This window comes from Talpa occidentalis, unplaced genomic scaffold, assembly GCF_014898055.3.
Source record: "Talpa occidentalis isolate TD23 unplaced genomic scaffold, MPIMG_talOcc4v2.1 talOcc4.2, whole genome shotgun sequence".
Classification (NCBI taxonomy): Eukaryota; Metazoa; Chordata; class Mammalia; order Eulipotyphla; family Talpidae; genus Talpa; species Talpa occidentalis.
The window spans coordinates 58,533,375-58,559,934 of record NW_023602073.1 but is presented as its reverse complement, the minus strand read 5'-3'; the positions used below and the strand labels follow the sequence as shown (position 1 = coordinate 58,559,934).

Below are 26,560 nucleotides of genomic sequence, written 5' to 3'. Positions count from 1 at the left end.
GGTGCGCCTACCGCAACTCAGTGCGGGAGGAGCTTTCAAGACCTTTGCAAAAAATACCAGATGGTCTCACTCATAGCAGGAATCTAGAACACTTAAATAAGGGACCAGGAAAAAAGAATAACTTTAAGAAAGAGAATATCAAAATCAACAAACAACTATGAACCAGAGACACTCAGTGGGGGGTGGGGAGTGGGGAAAGGAGGGATTGGGGTCAAAATAAGGGGGTTGTAATTGTATGGGGAATATAAAAATAAAATATAAATAAAAATTTTTTTTAAAAAGAATAAAAAAAAAAAAGACCTTTGCAGTGTATGTGAGACCCTGATGCTTTGAAGGGTATTTAAAAGGTGGCAAATGCCCTCAGGACATTATGAGCCTCATTTCCCACTGTGAGAAGTTAGGAGGCTAAGTGGTTGAGTCGGCTGAGAACTGCTTGTGCTTTGGGGTGGTAGAGGGTCACGGGGTTGTAGGTGTCAAATGTGCACATTTACAAGGCCAGACAGTGTTCTGGCCTTGACTGTGCCACTACTGAGATCCCCAATTTCAAAGCATATGGCTAGCATGTAAAATCAATAATCCGTTAGTGTTGGTTTTTTAAAAAGGGCATATGAAGAGTTTGTTAAATTTAGCAAATGAAAATTTGGGCAGCCCAGTTGAATTTGAATTTCAGATACAACTAATAATTGCAATGTTAGAGACATATTTATTCTAAATAATTCTTGGCCGTTTATCTGAAATGCAAACTGAACAAGGTGTCCTGTACTTTATCTGGCAACGCCGGAACGAATGCAAGAACAATTCTCTTCATTACCTCAAAATGGGAAAGAGGGCAATTAAGTGAAATAAAGGAAACTATTACAAGGCGATTTAATAACATAACTGTGACACATGAGCATCTGGGCTCTAAATACAGACTTTGAATGAAAACAACAGTTATCACTTTCACTTCGCGTTTGCACACTGGGGGGCAAGCGTCCCAGTTGCACAAAATTGAAACCCTCTCTCCCCTGGTTCTCAGGGGCGCTGAGCACAGAGTCACATGTGAACAGCAGGACCATCCTGAAGGGAAGCCCGAGGCAGACCTCAGTCAGGGCGGATGGGCACCCCAGGGATCTCCCCATTACGTAACCCCTACGGCACCTCCTGTGACTGGTCTGGACCACAGAATCGGAGTCAGCAGAGAGTGCAAGGACACCCGAGATTCTGGTTCTTCCCCGCCCCCTCAAGACACACTTAGGTTTTTCTAGACAGAACCTCCTAAAGGGGACTGATGTGGACTTGTGCTCCCTGATGTGGTCCTGCTAAGTGGCGGTTTCTTGCCACAGCCCCACCCTCCAAGGGGCCCCAGTCCTGTTCAGACTCTTCTTCCACCCAGTCTTCTGGGATTTGCATCCCAGGATATTAAACAAATGCATCCAAGGCCTGTGGGCAGGCCTGGCTTCCTTCTGAGACCTAACAGGCAGGAGGCCATTTGCTCACTGAGAAGCAATGGGGCTAAAGATTATTAGTTTTTTTCTGGACAGGTTGGAATAATTAAAGCTGAAGTTCCCTGAAGGAGGAACATTTTCACTGAAATGTGAATAACAGTCTGCCCTCACTCGGGGTGGGAGAGAGATGGGTAGGGACATTGGGCCTCCCATTTCCTCCACAACCATCCTAGGCCTGGGGAGGCCCAGGGAGGACCACTCAACATAGCCACACCAGGTTATCACATCTTCCCTGCTTGCTTTAAAGGCTCTGCTGCAGGCCTTTTGCCAGACCAGCTCCGTCAGAGACCCCATCGAGTGGTTGGAGCAGAGGCCAGGGGCTCCAGGTCAAACCCTGAGTCCACTGTGAGAATTAAAATCAAAACAGATGGAGAATTTGGTATTTTGACACCTCAGGTAACAGGAAAGTGTGTCCGTGGCTCAGTCCTGCCTGACCCCCAAGAATTTTGGCCTGTGAACTAGGCTCAGGAGAACCAGGGTTGATCTGGTTCATCTCAAAGAAGCAAACTCAGGCCCAGGCAGGAGGAAAGCAGCCAGAAAGAGGCTGTGCCAGTGCTCTTCAGTGTGGTGGTGTCTGTCCGTCCATCTGTCCAGAGCAGGGTAGCAGAAAGGCTGGAAGGACCACAGGGAAGCTGAGAGGATATTTAGACAGGGAGGTGCTCGCCTGGGAAAGTAGGACCTTCTACACCAACAGGCTTGGTGTCTGTGATTGTCACGCCTGCTCCCTGAAAGCCTAACGTGAGGGGAAGGCATTGGAGATGTGGGACAAGTCTCAGCCCTCGGGTCTTCAGGTTCTTTCTCGCTCCAGCTCGGGTTTTCTTTCTGGGCTCACAGCTTCCTACAAAAAAGGACACAGATTTATCATTTTTAAGTCCCATCTAGGACGTTAGTCCCTGTATTTCCACAGAAAACATCCTTCGCAGCTTCACATGCCTTGGGAAGCCCTGAGCAAGTAGCCAGGTATCACTGCATGAAAATTAGAAATCTCAGTGTATACCAAAAGCCGGTTGGAGATTTGTTTTATTTTACAAGGATCTTTTGCTGCTCTGCAAATGGAATTCTCAGTTTTGCAAAGCAGGAGTTGAGAAAAGAATGTTTGAAACACTACTCAGTTTACAAAAAGTACAGTGTGGCTTTCCAGAAAAGGGTAGGGGTGGGGTGGCTGCCTGAGTGCCAAGTACAGCTGTGCAGGCTGCACACTGTGCAAGACCACACTCCAGCACAAAGCTGTATGTTCTTCACAGAGTGACACAGATACATGTCATATGTTATTTGTAGTTTTCTTTGTGTTATTCATGACACTTTGTAGCTTTGTGTATTTCTCATACAGTTTTCTAGCTATTAGAAGTCAATTGTGATAGCACAATCAGTATTTTATAACAATTTTGCAGCAACTCATGGTCAAACTCTCCAGGAAGGGGCTCAGTGCATAAGAGGCTATATTTTTTGCTTTTATATAGTGTTTGCCTTGACAGGAAGAGGGGCAGAAAGCTGGGGCTTGGGGATCACGGGACTGGACAGGTAATGTCCATCCTCCAAGGACTTCTGGGGGACTTTCACACCTCAGGGCAGCTGTATTCCTGGATCCGGCTGGGATGAGGCCTGTAGGTCACCCAAACTCTCTCAGAATCGGAGAGCAGAGAGAAATCCAGTGAGCAGGGAACAGACCTGGGGGCGAGAAATCAAGGAAGCTCATGTAAGGAAAATGAGGCAAAAAGAGGGTGACAGACCTGAGTCCCAAACCCTCTTCCACCTGCTGTGTGACCCTGGCAAGTCACTTGTCCTTTCTGGGAAACAAGAGGGAGACACCTCAAAGCCCAGGTTGGAGAAAGGCTGGAATGTGGACTTGCACATTCTTGGATTACCATCAGATTTGACTGTGTCATTCTGTTGTTTAAACCCGGTGATGTAGTTACTCTGAGACCGTGATAAAAACGCGACAAAACAAGTCCACTTCTTAATTTCCCTAATCACAGACAAAAACAAGGTCACTGTACTACTCCCCAAATACTCAATCACAGAACTTCCCTGCAACTTTCTAGCAGCTTCCAATCTACAGTGGGCGGCTCCTTCCTGGGGACCCTCCCCCAAATCAGAATGCAAATCCCCTGATAGGTTCTTTCCAACTCTTTTTTCCTGTAACACTCCCTGTTTCCCTGTGTGTTCTTCTGGCTGTGACAACCAATAAACCCAGCTTCCTACTAAATGAATCAATGAGTCAATCAACCAACCAACCTATCCTGTGAAGACATCTCAGCACTGAAGAAACCCAAGCTCATTGCCATGGCAACCAAACCAGTCTGCCTTACCCCTGTCATGTCTCCAGTGCACCCCAGCCCACTCCTTGACCTGAGGGAGAAATCAGGAGACTTGACCTTGTGACCTCTGACTCTTTCATCAATGCCCCTTTTACCCCAGGAGACTGTATCACCCAGTGGTCAACAGCAAGACAGTCATGACAGAACCTGGATTCAGATCCTGGTTTTGCCAGCTACCAACTGAGTGACTTTGTTTTCCTTTCTTTCCTTTCTTTTTTTTTTTTAAATTGCGGTAATATTGATTTACATCATTGTTTGTAGTTTGGGAAGTTTAGGGTGCTCCCCTGTCAAGTGATGTTACCACAGTGCACACCCCACCCAGGCACCCAGAGTCCACCACCGCAGCCCATTGTGCTCCCGCCCACTTTGCTTTCACCCTTCTTGTTCCCCTCCCCCTCTGGGTGCCTAGGTTCTATAGTCAGCTTCCAAGGGTTAGTTTTTAAGTTTGACTTTATCTTTCATACATATGAATGAAATATGGACTTTAGATAATAATAATCTATTGTCACAGGTTCATTACTTGTAACCAATGACCCATAGTGGTGTAATATGTTAATTATAGGGGAAACTGGGTATGGAGTATATGGGAACTCTCTGTACAGTCATTGCAATTTTTCTTTAACTGTAAATCTACTAAATATCAAACTACTAAAATATTGCAAGATAGTAGGTAACATTTATTTTCTTCTTTTAAATTTATTGCTCAGTTTTTCAAAGTTAACCAAAATAAACATAATTTTTTTTTGGCAAAAAAAAAAGTTTGACTTTATCTGGCCCTTTGTTTGTTTTCTCTATATCCCACCTACAAGGGATACCATATAGTATTTATCTTTATCCTTCTGACTTATTTCGCTTACACAATCCCTTCTAGCTGGTAGGACTTGGTGTTTTTTGATTGCTGAATGGTAGTCCATTGTGTATCTATACCACATCTTCTTTTTTGAAAAAATATTTTATTTTATATAATTCTTACATCATTTTTCATTTTTGCACAATATATGCATTTTCATTTTGGTTATATTCCCCATGCAATTGCACCCCCGCTTATTTTGACCTAATCCTTCCTCTCCCCTCTGCAGGGTGTCTCTGGTCCATAGTTGCTTGTTGATTTTGATTTTTACTTTGTATTAATTTGTCTTTTTCCTGGTCCCTTATTTAGGTTTTCTAAATTCCTGCTATGAGTGAGACCATCTGTATACCACATCTTCTTGATCGGTCATCTGCTTGGGGCACATAAGTTGTTTGCTTATCTTGGTTATTGTAAATAGTGCTGTTATGAACATGAGAGTGCGGGTTTCAACTGAGTGACTTTGGACAAGTAACTCAACCTCTCTGCTCCATAGTGTCTGGAACATAAATGCTGTGAACATATTCGCTCTTACTACACTCATGTTTGAACAAGGGAAGATTCCATAATAACCCAAAGGCAAGGGAGACCAAGAGTTTATGCAGGGCTAGTTCATGGATGTGACAGTGTCTCTCTTGATTGCAGTATGAGAGGAAATGAAAGCTGTCTTATCTTCCTGGATTGTTCCTTCTTCTCAATCTAAAATTTTTGAGTTTGTCTTTTCCATCCCTGCCATGGTTTTTGAAGTTCAAAGCAGTGAATTCGCATGGAATTGCTTAAGGTTATTAATTGGTAAATTGCCTCCAAGTAGTTTCCTAATCTGTTCTATAAAGACACAGACAAGGTGTGTGACCATGGACAAGTTTCCTGCAATTTATGAAAGTTGTTTTTTGTTTTTATCACAGCTACTTCTTTATAAAACATCTTAACTCCTAGCAATTTTTCAACCAAGGTAACTCTGGCCGGACTTCATCTTTCCCACTGCTCTGATGCATGGGGAGAGGCCTGGCCCTGGATTCAAGGAATCCTAATTAGGGCCTGGCTTCCAGGTAGCATTCCCAGAACCAGAAAGCTCCTAACACTCACTTCTCCTGACCCCCCTCTACTCTTGATATCTCCTGTAGACTATTCTCCAAACTGCTTTGCCTTTGGAAGTTGAGAAATATTAGTCATGCTCACTGTGCTTTGCAGCTTTGTTTTTTGGATGGTGGATGTCTCAGGAAACCTTTTCGGGTACCACTTGTCTTTTGTTTGTTCTTCTTGAATATTCTTTTCATCCAGTTGGAGTCTTCAGAAGGGCTTTCCCTGGAGAAAGGTGGAATAAGTAGTTTGTTAGTGCCCTGTGTGTTCCCTGCTCCAGCTTGGAAGGTAGATAACGCCAATGCCCAATCCTCAACCCTAGTGGAGCAACAGAATTCCCCAGCAATGTATATTTATTTAAGTAAAATCAAGCAACTAGTCAACTGAAACTCAAACCTTTATACAGCTATATGCCAATGCAATAAAGTGTAAATCACTTGACCAAGCATATCATTTTTGTGCAAGCACAAAATTATTAAATTTGTGCAAAGTCTTTTAAAAATGTCTTATAACTATAGCTAAAATTATACTTAATGTGAGAAGCAGGCATATTTTAGTATTTTTGATATTATGTGGACTGCGACACCAAAAGTAAGAGTGGCCCAGACCATGCTCTCTGACACCTGCAGTTGTGACCATAAAGAAGCCTGGTCCCTATGGGTGCCTTCTACTGGCTAACCCAGCCAGCAAGGTGGTCTGAGCAATATGGTGCCCAGGAGACTTAAAAATAAAGGCCCTTTCATAATTACTTCAAAGATAATAATGGATATATGTTACACAAACCAGATAGTTGGTGTATATTATAATAAAAATGTTTAGGGGGGATATTCTATAACATAAGAATATTAGCCCTTTTATCATGGTGACAGAAAATAATTTGGAGTAAGGGAGGTCTTTGATAGTCCCTCAATTCATACCATGCAGGAGTTACCAAAGGCTAGCCCTCCTGCACTGAGACACCACCAGAGAGTAAGAGACAGGAGGGGGTGCATGTGCTCTGTTGCACCCCGAGGAGCACAGCCCCATGTGCACAGCAGTGAGCCTAAGGGAATGACATTGGCAGCACGAATAGGTTCATTTCCCACACATTGCTCCCCATGAGAGAGAAGGGACTGGATTGTGAAGTGAAAAGGGGTGGACTATAATCATGCAAACTAAAAAGTATCTCAATGCTTTTAGGGCAGCTAACGAGATGGAAACTATCACTTAGCTGACCCCACCAGAAGAAAGAACAAGTTATCAGTTAAGTAGAAACTTACATTGCATAAGACTTGCTGGTGGTTTCCTTCGCACTAACCAGAGGCACAGCGCATTCTGGGTTTGAGGAGTCTAGGGGAGCTATAGGGCAAAGTAAAAATATAGCAACGTGAGTGATAAAGGTGGAGGAGAACTTAGTCATTTTTGAAATATCCATAGGAAATAAATGAAAAGGTTTAGAAACAGCAAAGAATTCTCTTAGATTCAAATTCTCATATTTAGGTCAAGACTCATATAGTTGGATTTGATCGAGATCCAGGGCATCCTTGGAAGGAGGTCTGCTGACCTTGGATGTGATATCAATATTATCAACCAAAAGCAGTGTGTTAGGGAAAATTTCCAAGAAATCCCCCACAGAGGCTGTCACCTGCTTTATGTAATGCTATTTTCTTATTTATTGGCATAGAAAATATTAATAGTTTCATGCCCACTGATCTTAAATCAGCTCTTTTCATGTTTTGGTAAGTATGGGGATATACATGAAAATTAACACATAATACTGTAATACATGCAAATAAAAGTAATATAGAATACATTGAGATTCCTCTGTCTGTCGGCTATGCTTGACTTTCCCAACTTTTTGGCTTTTCCTAGGACTTTTGCAACAACTCTCATCCTGATGACAATATGGCCACGATGAAATGATTAATAACAGTAACCCCTGGGGAGGTTCCACACTCAAGCTCCCACAGACAGCCAAGGATGTCACTGCTGAGGCAGCCTCAGCACTACTTACTTTAAGGACAGAAAACACTTTGCTGTGTGGGTCATGCATTGTAGGACGTTAGCATCCCCCGTCCCCTGCCCACTTAGTATTACCCACCAGGCGACAACTGAAAATGTCTCTGGAATTGCCAAATGTCTTCAGGGGTAAAACTGGCCTCGTGTGAGAACCATGGGACCATCTGTACTCTCTGTACCCTCTAGCCACCCCCAAGGTGAGTGAGGAATACCAGCTCGGGGCCAGGATTACTCAGGCCCCTGACAATGGATGCCCTTGGGCACAGATGTGAGTTACATAAAACATGCGCTTTTCATTTAACAGAAAATAAGAGAGAATGTGAATCACTTTGACCGATTCTCTGACTTTAAATATCCCGATATTTTGTCTCACTGTGATGAAAAGAATCAAGCCTATAACAGAGAAAGGGCTACCCCCAACGCAGGGCAGATCTGCTCCTCTGTGCTACTGCTTATCACAGTAACTGTGGGAGTGTGACTGATGGACTCATCTGTCCAAAATGCCTTCTTTACTCCCCCCAAGAGAAGCGATCGCGTTCTCTATGAATACCCTCAACTCTCTGTTTATGTGATTTATATCTACTTAAAGATTCTCTTTGTATTTTTGAGGTTGGTATTCATGCCATCCCTTCATTTCCTGAGAGTAAGGAATTGAGAATTGTTCATCTTGGCAGCCCCTAGAGAAGTGCTTCTCGAACTGTCTGTAGCAAGGAATCAGTTCTTAAAAATCTTATTTATAATAAGGACTAGTTACATAAAGAAGTAGCACTTTTGTGAAATACAATATAAATGAATTAGGAGGAATTTGACCAAGCTCTTGGATGACAGAATAATCTCTTCTTGCTATAGAATTCTAAATGCATACTCTGGGTCTCTGAGCTGTTTCATCATGAACTGGTACCTAACATTCCAGGATTGTCATTCGGACCACAGGCCAGTCTTTGAGAGACACTGTCCTGTCTCGGAGCCTTTCACAATAAAAATTTACTACAATAGCAGTTCTTAAGTGTTAGCGGGTTAAAGAATCACCTAGTGGGCTAGTAAAAAAGACAGACACTGGGTCCCACCCCCAGAGTTTGTGATTTAGTCGATCTGAGGTAGGGTCTGAAAATTTTCATTTCTAACAAGTTCTGAGGAGATGCTGCTGTTTCCAGGCAGGGACCAAATTTTGAGAATCACTGACCTGAAGACCTGAACAGATGTTGAGCACACTGCCCCCGTGTGGTGACCTGTCTTCATAACAGGCAGAGCCTCGTCACTTAGAAACTCACTACCACGTTCACTTCACAACCTTCATCTCTAAAGAAACGGTCATCTGCCACGGTGCTAATGTGCACTTGCTGAGAAGCTCCAAACATGAGGAGACCATGAGAAGCCAGAGGGTTCATACCTTGGGGTTGTTCTGGGCCCAGTTCCTCCACAGGCGGTGTTGCAGGTGATGCTGCAGAACATCGGGGTGATATCTGAGGGTCCCCCACAAGTGAAGACCCCATGGATGGCCTGGATGACATAGATGACTTCAAGGGTGGGGATCTGGGTGATGAGCCAGGTGGTTGTACCTGATGCTTTGGTGACGCAGGGGATAGCCCAGGGGGTGAGCTGGGTAGTATGGGCACAGCTGGCAGTGATACAGGTGGCAAGTCAGATGGTGAATGTGCTGGAGATGAGGCCAGTGGCAAGGCAGCGGAGAGTGAGGAGACAGGTGGTGAAACTGGTGGCTCCACAGGCCACTCACATGTGGACTCAGCTGTCTGCACAGGTGGGGACACAGAGGGACCATGGCCACCACTTCCTTCCCTTTTGGGAGTGCACTGTGTATGAAGTTGTGTGGATTCTTCCATATCATCCTGCTCTGCTTGGAGCCTGGACTGACTGTTTTCTGGGCATTCACTACCAAGGGCAAGTTCTATCTGGCAGTACACTTCTACCCGGGGGAAAATCACTCTCTTGGAGGGAGAGTTAAGGTAAGCAGCATCTAGGGAAAATAACAGCATGGGGTCAATAGGTGGCATTATTAATCCTTGGCATCTGCAAGAAATTTGCAAAAAATGATTTCCCAAATTATTTTCATAAACAAGATTTGTACTTTTCAATGCCTTTTCTGTACTTAGGTGTGTCTCTATTGAGTATTTGATTGCATGTTGCTTCACTTTTCAATGGATATTCACTGAGCAACTCTATGTGCCAGGCTCTATGCCAGGAGGACAAAAGCAAGTGTGAATACTCCTGGTCTCTTGAGTTTATGGTCTAGTGTGGGGCAGCACTGACCACCCAAATCTCAAGTTTTAACCAAGACAAGCACAAGGCAAGACAGGAATGTAGTATTAAGACAGAGATAAGGGCCTCCCCTGGTGGCGCAGGCGGTTGAACACTGCACTGTGAAGCTGTCCGAAGCCTCTGCAGCGCCAGTTTGATCTGGCCGGCCAGTTGGTGAGAATCCCACATGCTGAAGCAGACCTCTCCTGTTGCGCCCGCTGCTCCCCTCAGCAGTGTATTTCGTCAGTCTGCCTGTTCTGCTCCCCACTCTGTCTCTGGTGAATCCTCTCACCCTCCCACACACCTGGCCTGTACCCCAGTTCTTGTATGTATAAATAAATAAATAAACAAACAAACAAACAAATAAATAAATAAATCTTAAAAAAAAAAAAAGACAAAGAGAAGCAGGGAGGGTTTAGTTGGGAGAGCGTCCCTGAGGGAGTGACATGTGAGCTGAGATCTGAAGACAGTTCTCCAGGGAGGTCAGGGTGCCGTGGGGAAAAGCATTTTAGGCAGTGGGAACAGCATGCAAAGTTCAAGGGAGCTTGAGGAAGCTCAGGACCTGAAAGGTCAGTGCGACTGGAGAAGGGGTGGGGGCACAGGTGGGAGAAGGGCTGAGGAGGCCTAAGGGCCAGATTGCACAAGGGGTGGTAGTAGGCAGCCTCGAGGGTTCTTAATTTCCATGGAGACCATGAAGCCTTATAGGCAGGGAGATGCTAGCCTGGCTCCGACTCTGACTTTGACAAGACCGCTGAGGCTGCTGTTTGGGGACTCAGTGAGAACGGCATAGGGGACAGAGGGAGCTGCAAGAAGTGTTTGCCGCTGGCACTGGAAGGAGAAAGAAGATTCTGTTTAGGAGACAAAATAATTTAGAATTATGATGGATTAAGAAGGGGAAGAAAGGGTTGGAGCTTATACAATCGGATAAAGATTGGTACTGTTTGCAGAGACTATAACCATGGAAGAGAGCACAGGTTATGAGTTTGTTTGGGGACTTGTTGTGAAGACCCAGGAGAGATGACAGGGGCAAGTGAATACATGACTTTGGATCTCAGCGAAGAGATGAGGGTTGGAGATGCATCTTTGGGAGACCCACCTAGGGGTGGAAGCTGAAGCTGGGGTGGCCATGGAGGAGACCGCCTAGGGAAGAGACGCAGAGTGTGAAGAGGAAGGAGCCAGGATTGAGTGAGGAGAGAGCACCCAGCAGTAGACTGAGAAGTGTCTTGTAAGGATCCAGTTGAGAGGTGGAAGTTGGTTATAAGAGAGAGGGGGAATAATGGATATTTGAAAAGCCCTAAAATGGGATGGGCCCTCCACAGAGGTGAGGGGTAAGCTTTATGCAGGAAGATGAATGCTTCCTTTACTCTGATAAGAAGGAAGAGGTCAGGGAAAGGTAAGTCTGTATATTCAGTTCCAAGAACTTCCCTTTGGTGCTTTTGTCCATACTATTTTCACTTTTTTTTTTTTTCGGTAAATCTAGAACTATTCTAAAGAATAAAGCTTATTGAAGGTTGCAGGTGGTGGTGGTGGGGCATGAAATATTCAAAAGAATCCAACAGACACTTTACCAAAGAAGATATATGGATGGCAAATAAGCAAATGAAAAGATGCTTAGCACCACTAGTCACTAAGGAAATGCAAATTAAAACCACAATAGATACCACACACTGATCAGAAAAGCTGAAATTAGAAAGATTGATTATACCAATTGTTGGTGACAACCTGGAGAAACTGGAATTCCCACACACTGCTGCAGAGAATGTAAAATGGTGCATCCACTTTGGAAAACAACCCAGCAGTTTCTTAAAAAGTGAAACATAAATGCTGGGCATATCTTAGTCTGCATGTATCCAGAATTGATAATAGGATCTTGAAGAGATACTTGCACACACATTCACTGCAGCATCAGTCACAATAGCCAAGAGGTAGGAGCAGCCCAAATGTACATTGGTGAATGAATGGATAAAGAAAATGTGGTTAAGACACACGATGGAATATTATTCAGCCTTAGAAAGGACATGCTTTCTAAGCATGTAGCATGCTGTCCATGCCACAACATGAATGTGCTGTGAGGATATTATGCAAAGTGAAATAAACCAGTCCAAAATTGCTGTGATTCACTTATGTGGGGTATCTAAAATGGTTAACCTCATAGAAATAGAAGGCAGAATGGTAGTTACCGGGGAGGGGGGTGGGGTGGGAGTGGGAGAAATAGGGGTTATTGATCAATAGGTACAGAGTTTCAGTTTTTTGAGATGAAGTAGTTCTGGAGATTGGTCACAGAAATATATGTGAATATATGTAACATGACTGAACTGCACACTTAAGATGGTTAAGATGGTACATTTTATGCTGTATGTTCTTACCACAATTTCCTATATACCATATAAATTATATATATTTATATAATTTATGTATAATAAATTTTGTATCTATCTATATATAATCATATGTAATTATACATAATTTAAATTATATATGTGGCTATAGGTTAATATTTACATATCTACAAAACAGGCTTCTAGCATATGATCTGGTCCTTCTACTCCCAGGTATTTGCCAAAAGAATGAGCACAGGGCCTCCCTGGTGGCTTAGGGGTTAAGTCTCAGTGCTATCACTATTATGACCTGAGTTCCATCCCAGACAGGGAGCTGACCCACATGGCGCAGCAGAACTCACCTGTCTCTCCCGCTGCTCCCCTCAGCAGTGTATTTCAGTAGACCCTCTTGCTCTGCTTCCCACACTGTGTTCCCACTCTGACCTATACCCCAGTTCTTCTATGCAAAAAAGGAAAGAATGAACACATCTGTCCATATATAGACCCATGAGGAAGTGTACACAGCAGCTTTATTTATACTAGCCCCAAACTGGATACCCCCTAATGTCTATTGACAGGTGGATGGATAAATGAACTGTGGTATATTCACACAATGGGATGGGCTGTACACAGGAATGAACGATTTATACCATGCAAACCATGGGTGAATCTCAGAACAATCATCCCGCCCTCCCCTGCTGTATGCCTCAGATCTATGGTTAGCTTACAAGTTTTGTTTGTTCCCTGACCCTTTGTTCGGTTTCTCTATTTTCCACCTGTAAGTGAAACCATTGATATTTCTTTTTCCTTCTGACTTATTTCCCTTAGCATAATCCCTTCCAGCTCCCAGATGAACGTTGTGCATGTGGCATCCTCTGAGTTGCAGCCTCACGCAACACCCACGTGCACAGCCTGTGTGGGAAATGCGGATTTTCAAGCACACCCGCACGCAGTGCCCTTCCCTTTGGTAGGAGGCTGCTGCTGGGAGGCCAGGGGTGGAGAGGTTGGCTCGCCTGGCAGCAGGAATAACTAGGTGGATGAGAGCTCTTCAGAGGGAGGTGAGAGGATGCCAGGATATGAGTTGAGGAACTGAGGGTGACACCCTGTGCGTGCGACTTCCTGCTGGGCCTGATCCCAGCCAGAAAGCAAGCTGGAGCTGACTCCTGTTTTCTGTTCCCAAATGACAGGTGGGCATTGAGTGTGATTCTGGGCACCAAGCACGATTTCTCAGGATGTGTCATAACCTCCTGCTTGCAACTCATTCCAGGAGAAAACTCCAGCCCTGCCAAACCCAAGAGGACTTAGGTGGGGCAGCGGAAACCTGCACTGAGAAGGCCTTGCATCCTGGCCAGGTGGAAGAGAAAGCAAAAGCAGCTGGTAGCCAGCACCAGGCATTTCCTTGCTTATGAGCTGTTTGTTCCTACCTGGAGTGACTCCAGGCCCATTGAGAAACCTTGCCATTCTCTAGACACAGCCCCAGTTCTTGAGTGGATACCTGTCATGTTGCTGCTAGGGTGACCCTTTGGTTTAAGACTGCCATTCATACCTGCCGTTCATACCTGCCGTTCATGCCTGTGAAAATATTCACACCAACTTGGGGAGAGGGGCAGGGGTGAGTGGGAGGGAGAAGGCTCTGGGTTCCTCCCAGTGTGTGGAAGAGGGGCTACTAAGAAATGGGAAAGACGAGAGAGACTTAACAACCCACTTTGCAACTCTCCCAGAGTGTGCCCCCAGGAGGAGAAAAGTTCTAGGGAAGAAACAGGTTTGGAGGGAGCCAGGTAGCTGGACTGTAACCATGTGTGGTAGATCCTCCTAGGGTAGCCAGTTGGTGTCTGTGCCAAGATCTGAGATGAAAACCAGGGAATCCTCCAAGCCCTAAGTCCCCAGCCTACACCATCACTTGGGAAAGGGTGCAGGGGCCCCCCGACTGATGTTGGAAAGAACCCCAGGTCCCAGCCAGCGACCGCTATTCACAGGGCTTTGTAGGTGAGGCCTGATCATGCCCCACTGACACCCCTATGCAGTCAGCCTTTGGGGCAGCTGGACTCAGTTTTCACAGCTGAGTAAATGTGGAGGATGGGGGAGCAGTCCGAGGAGAGTTAGGGGAGCAGGAGTCTGTGCTGCAGTGGCCAGGTGAGAGGAGGCAGTGGGATGGGTTGATCACTGCCAGGACACAGCACTCGGCCTCCCTGGAACAGCTGCTAGTGGGCTGAGCACTGGGCTAGGATTCTATGCGGCCGTGCTCCTTTAGTCCTCACAAGCAAACACTGAGGTCGCTTCTATGACCAGCCCCCTTTTACAGATGAGAAAACTGAGGCCCTGGAGGTTACCGTCTGAGATCACATGGTTATAGTGGTCAGGAATCAGCATTTAAATCCTCTTTGCAGATCAGGAAACCAAGATTCAGAGAAGGGAAGTATTTTCCCACTGTACACAGCCTGGGCGTGGGGAGGCGGCAGGAGGGGGATCTTGACCTGGGATTATTGCCTCTGGAGCCCAAGTTCTCTCTCTCTGGTGCTCCGGCTCTGCACCCCTCTTACTGGGAAAGAGGACCCGGGAGAAAGTAAGAATCAGGACAGGGGAAGCTTGAGAAAGCAGGAAGCAATTTTGGAGGAAAAAAAAAGTGAACATATCCTAGGAAAAACCTCTTCAACCCCCTAGTCTCACTCCTGAATTATTTTTTGAACTGCATACACAAAACATCCACTCAGAAGGCTTAGAATAGTGAACATGTGGAAACTCAAAGAGGGACCAGAGCTTTCTATACGACTCTGATGGAATATTTCACAACTGCCCCAGAGGACAGGTACAAAGACCATATGGCGGCAAGGAAATAAACACAGGAGATGCATTTACGCAAGTGCCCTTTGATCCAGGACTTCCTTTTTGTGGAAATAAATTCTAAGGAGTTACTTCCCCAGGTGGAAGATTGTTTTTCTTCTCTTTTAATGAAGATGTTGGCCTTGACCTTCACGGAGTTAGGTGACTCCGTGTGTGGGATACATGTCCTTGGCCTCTGCCTTTCCATCCCGGCCTGGAGACGCACAGAGTCTGCGCAGTGTGGGGCCACAACTTCCCAGGCCCGCCGAGCACCAGGACACCTCTACGTCATTCTTGTTCAGTATGGTTTACACAGACTCAGCGTACAAACCACTCATCCTAGCCCTACAGTCACAATATGGCTTATTGGAAAGAGAATCGAATGGAAGAGAGCGAGGTGGCATGGAAATGGAGATGTCATAGGAGTTTCCTAAATACAGCTTTTAAATCGAGAAATATATTTGCATAAAAGCCCTAGACACTGGCCCATCAGTTAACCTCAAAGCCCCTTCGCCATGGAGATCCTAATTTCTAGTCACAGGGGTCTGTGCTGGGAAATGCCAGCTGGCAGGTCCTGCCCCATTTCTGGCTCTCCTGGGTGAAGGTCAACTCCAGTTCACAAATTTTGGGGGGATGCTCTTTTCAGTCCTTCTATTTCCTGTCTTCACTGGCCCACCTCCAATCCTCCCCTTCCTCGGGCTCCACACAGTACTCACTCAGCCGCCGCAAGTACAAAACAGCATCTTCGTACCCGCGGTAGTAGTAATTGTGCAGGATCTGCAAGGTGAACACCAAGAAAGTAACTAAGGCTGCAGCAGCAGCGAACACACGGACCCCTCACCCTGAGCAGCTACGTTCATTGCTCTTGAGCTTTATTTGGTCAGCTTTTTGAAATGTACCCTCCAGTGTCCCACCCCTCACTATGTGCTGAAAGAGGGGGAGCAATTTCTGATCGGGGGTCCTTAGGGATGCTGCATTAATGTGTGCAACTATTCACAGCAGGTCATCACGCCTCTGGGCAGGAAAGGGTGAGAGGTTTAGTGTAGACCCAGAGGAGGTGCATCTGGGCCATCTGAAGAACAGAGTCTGGAGACTGGTTCAGACCCCAGTGCTGCCACTGGCTGTGTAGCTGTGTGAATGTAAGCCCTCCAGTCATGCATCTATAAAGTGGGAATAACAGTGTTTATTGCAGAGGATGCTACACTAACCACAAAGCCTTTTCTGCAAAGGGCCAATAAGAAATAATTTGGGGGCATTCCCTGGTGGCCTCCAGGTTAAGTCTCAGCACTATCATAGCTAGGGTATGAGTTCCATCCCAGCCAGGGAGCTACCCACATGAGGCAGCAGACCTCTCCTGTCTCTCCCGCTGCTCCCCTCAGCAGTGTATTTCAGTTAATCTACCTGTTCTGCTCCCCTCTCTGTCTCTGTCAAATCCTCTCACTGACCCCCATCTCTGGCCTATACCCCAATTCTTCTACACACAAAAAATAAACATTTTTTTAAAAAGAAATAATTTGGGCTTTGCAGGCCACAGATAGTATCTGTCCCTGCTCCTTTCCCTTTTCTTCCTCTTTTGCTTTTGTTTTGCTTTACAGTTCTTTAAAAATGAAAAGCCAATCCTCAGCTCACAGGCTGTACACAAACAAATGCCGGCTGGATCTGGCGTTTGGCCACAGTTCGCTGACCTCCACATTGCAGGTCAGAGAGGAAGACTCCTGTCAGCGTGAACACTCCTATCAGTGGTTCTGACATCCTTGCATTTTTCAGGGGAGGAATGGAGGCTGGGAGGACATGGGAGGTGTGTTCAAGGTCATATAGCTAGTTGGCGTTGGCGACAAGGCCAGGACAGTCTAGGAGAAAGTTTAAAGGATCATTTGTAGGGAGGAGACACAATGGAACTGAATGATGCCACTGACTCCCCCAGGCCACCCAGCCCCTGACCCCCCGGCATCCCCCTGTCTCTCACCAGCAGGTCCGGGGGGAACAGGGCATGGGTCATCCTGGTGATGTTCTCCAGGGAGAACTGGAAGGAGCAGTTGAACATGCGGAAGTCGTGGAAGATGGCAGGGCAGTCCCGGGGGCAGATGTCCTGCTGCCCGCTGAAGGTGGAGATGGTGATGGCGTCAGTCCAGAAGGAGCAGGGCTGCATGCCTGTGAAGCCCCCGTCGATGTACCTCTGGGGGGAAGCAGAGTGAGAGATGTTCATCTGGTGGCAGAAGCCCTCACTCATCCAGGGGCCACTGAGGACATGGGTCACTCAGGACAAGCCTTGGGACCGTGGTCTGGGCAGGTAAATGGTGAGCCCATGGTCACTCAGGGAGTCCATGGTGGCCTCAGACCCCCAGTCCAGTGCTCTGTCCTGCACCAGCCCCTCTCAGCCATCTTAATGGTACTAAGGGTGGGGATCTCAGGCCTCTGTGAGAAGGGGTACCCATACCCTGGAAAAACAGGAAAACATGCCCCCCCCCCACAACCTCCCAGGCTATCTCTCCCAGAGCCACTCCACTGCTGAGGGCAGGTGGGGGGCAATGGAGCCCATCCTCATGGCCTTTCAGGAAGGCATACTCATCTTGGGTCTCGGCAAAGTGTGAAATATCCCCCCTTCCTCCTGCCAGACAGCTATGGGTCCAAACAGCCTTCCTCCTAAGGCCAGGCACCCCTACCACTTTCCAGAGCCCCCCCATGCCACAGCCTGGCCACCAGCTACCATGTGTCCACCCCCAACCCCCTTAGGGCTTCTGCTTCCTAAGCTGTGAATGAAGAACAATAAATGCCAAATTTCTAGCTATTGGGGTGACTGACAGCTACACAACTGACACACGACACAGGCTCCAGCAAGCAACTGGCCCTTAATCTCTGGATCTCACTTTCTTTGTACATAAAATGAAGAGGGGGCATGGGTTAGACCCTCCTGTGCAGAGTGGCTTCACCTGAAGCAGGTTAGAGGTGCAAGATCTTGGGGCCCTCCTTACAGACCTACTGGCTCAGAGTTCACATCATTGATAAAAGCTGCAAGTGATTCATGGGCGCATTAAGGTTTCAGAGGCATGAGCCTAGAGGACCTAGAAAGTCTCCATCATCGAAGGTTCCAGGCCCCAATATTCCAGGGCCCTTATTCTAACTGCCAAGTCTGTGGAGTCTTGATTTGCTGGGCTCAGTAATAGGTCACTGGGTTCAGAGAGACGCCAATGCAGCTGGGAAGTCCCCAAAATTCACCCTAAAGTCCCAGAAATCTATCTGTTGGGAATTCTGAGTAGAAAAACATAAGAAGCCTTCCAACTTTTGGTTCTCCCACTGAGTTCTGAGACCACAATCTGGCCCCCTGAATTAAGCACCCCTTGATCCCAGCTCACCACCCCCTCCAAATGCTGAAGCACTTACCACACCACGGTAAGTTGGGGGAATGAGGCCACAGTAGACAGGGACAAAGCAGCTGCAGTAGAGGGCCTGTGGAGAGAGCACAGGACTGAGGTGCTGAGGCCTGGCGGCTGGGTGGGGAGGGGGGTCGTATGCAGACCACTGGGCCACCACTGGTCTGGTCTTCCTTACCAGGGAAGCAGATTCTCAAGTTCAGTTCCTGCGCTGACTCATTAGCTGGGTCCACGGTAATCTACTTGGTCAGTCTGAGCCTGATGTCCCAAGTTTATTTATTTATTTATTTATTTAAACTGAGACTTCTTCATAAACCAATTATAGCTAACATTTTATTTTATAAAAGATTTATTTATTTATACAAGCACTGGGTACAGTCAGAAGCGCAGGAGGGTGAGAGAATTCACCAGAGCCAGAGCAGGGAGCAGAACAGGCAGATGGACTGAAATACACTGCTGAGGGGAGCAGCGGGCAGCAGGAGAGGTTTGCACGCCATGTGGGACCCTCGCCCGGTGGCCGGGGATCGAACCAGCACTGCCGAGGCCACGGGCAGCTTTGCAGCCCAGCGTTCAACCACTGCGCCACCAGGGGAGACCCTAATGTCCCAAGTTTAAAGGGAGGTGGTGGCCTAACAATCTCCAGGGTCCTTCTAGCCCCATGTTTCCAAGAATCTAACAGGACTCAATAACCACCGTGTCTCCAGGGCCAGGCCCTCAAATCAAAGGAGGGCAAGACGCCCACCCTTGGGACTATGCAAAGAGGGGAAGTGAGTCAGTAGGTGGCAGTATCGGATGACAAGCGCTGGAACCTCTGTTGGCCAAGCTTGGACCTCTAAAAAGCTCCAGGATTAAGGCAGATGGCAGGGCAGAGGGGAGAGCAGAGGCTGAGCCCTGGGGACTCTGAGTGTTGAAGTGTAGAGGAGGGTGACCGAGTCTTATTCATCTTGGGCTTCTCTGAGTCTATGTCCCTAGCAGTGTGCCTGGAACAGAGATGCCAGGAGGGTGAAGGCAGGGTAGAACTAGGGAAGCAGAAAATGGAAGGAAGAAAGCAAGGCAGAGAAGTGGACCATGGGGGGCTTGTCAAGAAATGCAGGAAGTTCACTGGCCCTCCAACCTCTCACCCCTAGGCACCCCCCTTGGCCCCAGCCCCAAGCCAGGCCCCACTCCAATGCTGGGCCCCGCCCCATTCCCAGGCCAGCGCCCTTGCCTCTATGAGCTCCTCCTTGGACGTGTACTCGGAAACCACCACGCTCTCTCCATCCGTGAACCGGGTGAGGGTCACGTGGAGCTTCCCATTGGCGGCTTTGTAGGAGTCCTCAGGCAGGACCTGGTACAGAAACTGCCTCATCATCTGCACCATCTTGCAGGACGGGGACAAGGGCCCCAGGAAGGACTTCTTCACCTCAGCCACACCCACATTGAGGACTCTGAGGTACTCGTCTGTGGAGGAAGCAGAGAGGAGCAGGTGGTCAGGGCACACCGTGGCCTGTGGCCCAGAGACGTCAAGGGTGGCAATTTCATCCTGCATCCAGCAAATGGGAAACCTAGAACTGCGAGGCAGGGAAGGTCCCAGGAATCCAGCTGTCATTTTGCACACAAGGAAAGCAAGGTACAGAAGAATTAAGTCACTGGCTCCAGAGACCAGCTGCGGAACTAGTCAAAGGCGAAACCAGACCCAGGGTTGGCCTCCTCCATAGTGAAGGCCAAAGACCAAATGACTTTCCCCTACTTCCTGCCACGATGCTAGAAGTCCACCACCACCAGACTATGTTCTTTTGCCTGAAAGCCTATTAGTGACACCCTGAGACAGTTGTATGTGGGGGTGGGGGTGAGGAAGTAGGGATGCTGGCCTTCCCTTTATGGCCTCTGACACAGGCCAGGGAGGGAGAAGTTCCTGAAATATGGGACACATGTGCCAGGTGGGACTGCAGGTTGTGGGGGGTGGGTGAAGGTCCTTCTCCCTCCTTTGGAGAGGAGCACAGGCAGAGCACCAGGGGCTCCCATGGAGGGCAGAGGTGTTGTTCAGGGAATGTATACAACCACAGAGGTTTTGTTCAGGGGAAGTATAACCCCTCCCCCTCTCTTCTGCCAATCCCCAAAATCCCACCAGAGAAGTCTGGGTTGTAGGCTTAATAAGCAGTGCCGACACACTTGATTCTCACAGCAATACTGTGAGGTAAGTTTTTATATCCTCATTTTACTAATCAGGAAACTGAAGCCCAGAGAGGTAACATAATTTGCTCAAGGTCAACCATCTACTAAGTGGACCCAGTGGGATTTTAAGCTGGAGTGTGTGACCCTAAAACCCGTGGTCCTTCCGCTACTCTAAGCTGCAAGCTTCCAGAGCCAGGCCTATCCCTGCTTCTTGCTGACTGCTGCTACTTTCTACCCTGGGTGAACCCTCTGAGAAAATCAGAAACAGAAATAGCTGTGAAAAGGATTGTTAATTTTTTAAAAACAAATATTTAATTGTAAAACATCCCATGCAGAAAAACTTTCTTGCAGTTAATTATTACGTAGCAATGGCTCCTTAAAAGTGGTGTCTCACCAGTGAGAATGGCACATATTAAAAAAACTAGCAACAACAAATGTTGGCGAGGATGTGGAGAAAAAGGAACTCTTGTGCACTGTTGGTGGGAGTGCAAACTGGTCCAACCACTATGGAGAGCTGTGTGGAGATTTCTGGACCTACTAAACATAGGGCTTCCATATGATCCAGCAATTCCACTCCTAGGTATTTACCCAAAGGACACAGAAACATCAATTCCAAAGAGCACCTGCACTCCTATGTTTATAGCAGCACTGTTTACAATAGCTAAGCTTTGGAAACAACCCAAATGCCCAAAAATAGATGACTGGATCAAGAAGATGTGGTACATATATACCATGGAATATTACTCAGCATTCAAAAAAGATAAACACATGCAATTTGCAGCAACATGGATGGCACTGGAAGGGATCATGCTCAGCGAAATAAGCCAAAAAGAAAAAGAAAAATACCGGATGGTCTCACTCATAGCAGGAATCTAGAAAACTTAAATAAGGGACCAGGAAAATGAATATAAGAAAGTGAAAATCAAAATCAACAAAAAACTATGAACCAGAGACACTTTTTGGGGGGTGGGGGGCGGGAGGGGAAGGATTGGGGTCAGAATGGGGCGTTTGCAATTGTATGGGGGAATATAAAAATAAAATTTATTATTTAAAAAATAAATAAATAAAAAAAAAAAAAAAAAAAGTGGTGTCTCACAAGCTCTCTGCACTGGAGGTAACCAAGCAGAAGGGGAATAAGTACCCCAGAGAAATTTTCAAAGGAATTCCTGGGTTTTGGTTTTTGTTTTTGTTTTAAGAGTTTTTTTTTTTTTTTTAAGATTTATTTGTTTATGCATACAAGAACTGTGGTACAGGCCAGAGGTGCAGGAGGTGAGAGGATTCACCAGAGACAGAGTAGGGATCAGAACAGGCGGATTGACCAAAAAATACTGTGCTGAGGAGAGCAGTGGGCAAGTCAGGAGAGGTCTGCTTCACCATGTGGGTCACCTCCCTGGCTGGGGATTAAACTTGTGCTGCAGTGGCTGTGGATAGCTTCATAGTGCTGCTTCTTAACTCCTTGCGCCACCAGGGAGGACCCTGCATTGGGTTTTAAGAGCTAAGATTCCATCCAACTTTGAGATTCTGGAATTCTCTGGGGCACCTTACAATACATCTGGCAAGTTATCACCCATGGACTTTCCTATTTATAAAACAGCTGAGGCACAGAGAGGTTAAATTATTTGCCCAAAGTCACACACAGCAAAGTTCACATTTTACAGTTAACACATTACTCCTTGTCAGTCTGGAAGTGGATGGAATAAGGAGCTTCAACATCGTTTCACAGATGTAGACACTGAAGCAGAGAAAAACTCAGTGTCTTGCCTGAGATCAGACACCCAGGCAGTGCTTGTTCTGGCTCTAAAGCTCACCTGCTTTCTCTGGGTGTTGGTGATCCCAGAGGCCAAGTGAGCCTGGGTTGCCATGGTAACATCCTTTTCTCCTAACACTCAGAATCACAGCTGCATATGTGCATTAGGGAACGACTAGAGCCACCAAGCATTCTTGTCACCCCCTTCCAGGGGAGGGTGATGGGAAAGCCTTTGTGGTTTTAGAGCAGTTAGCCTAACCATGTGCCAACTCGCAGAAACAGTGCTTTCCTGCAGGGGCGGGTGGTGGGGGCCGACCCACCTGCAGGTTATGAAGCAACTGAGAATGTGGATGCTAAGATGATGGGTCACTGAGGTCTCACCCACAGGACCAGTTAGGATAGGGTGGGGACACGATGTTTTTGGAATTCTTAATGAACAGAGGGTCAGTGACCTTTCCCACAACGCCTCGGAGCCAGGAGCACCTGAGCCAACGTACGATATCCTCCTGGACCCCCAGCAGGAGGTGCTCACTGGACCAAGGAGGGAAGTTTGTTCATACCACACAAGAAGAACCTATTTGTGTGGAAAAAATAATTTAAAAAAAATGCAGATAAGCAAAAAGAAAAACATTTCAATCTCTTGGAATCCCTCTACCCAGAGATTAATTGTTGGTCTATTGTCTTCCTAGATAAAAGCATTTACAAAATTACATATATATAAAGACATGTGAATAAAAATTTGTATTTATTCCTACATGTATGAATCTTACTTGGAATATACTACATATTACTATATACACCGTTTTTGTAACTTGCCTTTTTCACCTAATGTGCTGTGTCTTTCCACATCAATAAATATCCATTGATGACCTAATTTAAAAGCAGTGTGGAATGCTATTGTATACCATATTTATTGAACAGGCCCCCAACAGGGGTGGCTTTTTAGCTTGTTTCCTTGCCTTTTTAAACACTGCCGCAATGAATAACCTCATGTTATATTCATTGCCTGTGTCCTTAGTTATTTTCCTTAGGATAAATTCCTAGAGGAGGGAAGGCTAGGTCACTCAGAGGCATGTATATTTAAAATTGCAGTGCTCCAAGGGACTGTGGTGATGGTGCACGGGTGAATTGGTAGTGGGAATTTTACAGGGACTGCACCTGAGAGGAGAAAGCATGCATTGTACATAAAATAAATAAATATTAAAAAATAAATTGCAGTGCCCATTGTAATCATGGCTTTTATATATGATCCTTTTACAGTCAACACTCACGTATGGGGGAAGGGGTGACAGGGGAAAAAACAGTGCCCATGCTAATAGTATAGGGGTTGCCAATGCACTTACATCAGCAAATAGCATCATCTGGAAATTAGCAATGCTTTCGCCAGAATCGTGTAGCCAGGGAGGGAAGGAACAGGAGATGGTCTGACTTTTCCTGTTCAGATGCCCAATTTGAAATTCCTCTGGCAGCTCACTGGGGCTGTGTACCCAGGGAATCTTGTATCTCTGCCTCTCATTGCTCCTGTCCACTCTGTCTTCAGTCTCTGATTATCTCTTTTCTGCCTCTCTTCCTTCTCTTTCTTTCTTCCCATCTGAGGGAGAAGCAACTAATCTAGTTTAAAAGCCTCCATTGGTGGAAAGTTAAGTGTTAAGATAGCAATTGCTGGGTGCTGGGAGGAGAGATAAATTTAGCTTGCTTCTTTAGGCATCTCTGTACTTTCTAGCACTTTCTCCCATTTCACGTTCTCCTTCCAGGGTGCAGGCTGCTGTGCCTGGGGACACAGTGTCCCACACTGACCAGAGCAGATGGGATTTAAAAGCAGCACCACTGGCACATGTATGATCAGGAAACTTGGGATTGGCTCGCCACCCACAGCCCACATAAAGCATGTTCATTGCTCTTCCTTCCTGCCTCCTTTCACGCCTCAGTGTTATCTAAATGTAAATCTGTCTCCCAAGTCAAGCTGGAGGTTGTCATGCCCTCCTCCCCTTCTCCAGTCTATCACTGTGCTTTGCCCATAGAAGGCCCTTCAGACAACTTGGCCGTAGGCTTAGAAGCCCTCCAGGCCAGGGATGGGCTATGCTTACCTAGACCCAGAAAGCCTCCCACACTTGGTGGATGCTCAGTGTTTGTTCAGTGTGTGAACAAAGGAAAATAAAAACCTGACTGGGAGGAAAAGCAAGAGATGGGGTTGCTCAAAGGAAAGAGCTACTGAACATCATTGCCCAATAAAAGCCTAAAGGCAAGACATGACAGACCAGATGTAGCCGTCCTAGGCCTCACAAAGGGGAAAACATTAGGTACCGAAGCAGATAAATAAAATAAACACATATCTAATTATCCCTAATTTCCCCCTAATTATAATATCCTAGTTAATATCCCTAATTATTCCTCCCACTTCAATGGTTTTTCTGAGACCCCCTTTTCTGTCTGCCAGACAGAATAAAATAGCAGAGTTAAGCTATAGTGAAACCTCTGTGTCCCAGGTCACACATCTATGGATTCAACCAACCTCAAAAATAAAAAATATGTTAGGGCTACAATAGTCGCATCTCTATCAAACATGTACAAACTCTTGTCATTAAATAATGATAAGAGTATAATAGTTGTATAATAGTTATGTTGCATTTACATTCCTTTAAATACTACAAGTAATCTGGAGATGATTTAAAGTACATGGGAGGATGTGCAGATATATAAATATATCATTTTATAGTGGGGGCTTAAGCATCCTTGGATTTTTGTGGGTCCATGAATATCAATGGATGACTAAATATTCATAAGTGTGGTCAATTCACCAGCCTTACATACAAGAACTTCAGTAGAAAAATATATAAATAAGATTTTGAGATGGAGAGACAGTTGGAAGCCGTTCCTAGTCTCAGCCACGCAGAGAGTCTTGTTCTCTTTTCTGTGACCAGATCCTGTTCTGGAAGGAGTTCAGGCTCTGGAATCAAAGAAACTTGATTCAAATCCGAGTTTTACCACACACTGGGTCATCACTGGGAAGTCAAAAAACTTCTTTTAGTCCCAATTTTGTCACCTCTAAAATGGGTATTATAACACTGACCTGACGATTATAAGGCAGATAGCTTTAAAGTGCCTGACATAATTATCATGCAAGTGTTGGGTATCAGTGATGTTAGTAATTCTCCATGGAACCATGGGGTGTTTCTGGTTCTCAGCTTTGTCATTTGAACATGGGACAATAACCCTCACTTCACACAACTTTATTGGGGTGTGATCAGGTCATGTGTGGATGCAAAAAAGCAAAGCAAAAGCACGGGGGAGCTGAGAGGGCACAGCCTGCTTCAGGGCAGAGGGAGGAGCCTGCGGTGTGTGACCTGTATGGTGGGCAGAGCCCGCCTGCCTCTTCAGTGTGGGGGACCCTGCAAATATAGAAGGGAAAAAGGGGTCTTAGAAAAACCATTGAAGGGGGAAGAATAATTAGGGGTATTAACTAGGATATTATAATTAGGGGGAAATTAGGGATAATTAGATATGTGTTTTATCTTATTTATCTGCTTCAGTACCTAATATATTCCCCTTTGTGAGGCCTAGGACGGCTATGTCTGGTCAGTCTCTGGATCTAGCACCTGCTGAGATGGTAGGCGCTTAGTAAACGTGAATGCTTGCATGAATAAAGCAGAAAAGAATGAACCTAGAAACAGCAGAAGGAACTGAGGTCCAGAGAGAGAAGCAGCTATTCTAAATGATTCAGAGAATAAAACCAGGGCTTCCCCACCTCCATATGGCCTCTCGCTATGTGAAAAATCCTAGAAAGATGGGCACTTGGCAGCTGAGAATTTTAACTGCTGGGGATCCCGCTCACAGGGTGCCCAAAATAGGTCTGGATGGTCTGAGGTGGAGGATGGGACCGCACAGGCCCGGTCTCCCGTGGACTGGTAGCCTAGCAACAACCTCGGGCTCAGCCAATCGCTGCGAGGCTTTCCCACCCCCTTGCCCTGCTCCCCCAGCTGCTTGTAGGGTGGGTGCACGGTGGGTAGCTGGGGGTGCCTCAGCCTCTGGGGAGGCGCCAGAGAGCAGAGATAAGTTCCCAGGAAAGCGCTGGCAATTCTCCAAGTCCCTGTGAGCAGCATCTGTCTCTGCTCTTACCTGCTCCCTAATTGTACGCTGAATTTTAGACTGCATCTCCCTGGGGTT

General features: G+C 46.4%; 1 protein-coding gene across 2 annotated transcripts in view; it reads right to left on the bottom strand.

The window, feature by feature from the left end:
- Window positions 1-855: 855 nt before the first annotated feature.
- The window catches only part of PNPLA1 (patatin like phospholipase domain containing 1), a 44,451-nt gene continuing 18,746 nt past the window's right edge, over window positions 856-26,560 (bottom strand). Inside the window, exons 2-10 of one of the 2 annotated variants that reach the window (XM_037520877.2) lie at window positions 19,703-19,935; window positions 18,506-18,571; window positions 17,091-17,300; window positions 15,841-15,901; window positions 9,121-9,705; window positions 6,992-7,070; window positions 5,832-5,957; window positions 3,050-3,155; window positions 856-2,325 (exon numbers count right to left, since the gene is read on the bottom strand). In XM_037520877.2, the coding sequence (XP_037376774.1) occupies window positions 2,275-2,325; window positions 3,050-3,155; window positions 5,832-5,957; window positions 6,992-7,070; window positions 9,121-9,705; window positions 15,841-15,901; window positions 17,091-17,300; window positions 18,506-18,571; window positions 19,703-19,935 (1,517 nt within the window). In that variant the 3' untranslated portion in view covers window positions 856-2,274. The remainder of the gene's footprint in view (window positions 2,326-3,049; window positions 3,156-5,831; window positions 5,958-6,991; window positions 7,071-9,120; window positions 9,706-15,840; window positions 15,902-17,090; window positions 17,301-18,505; window positions 18,572-19,702; window positions 19,936-26,560) is intronic. The other variant, XM_037520878.2, reaches the window with a different exon arrangement.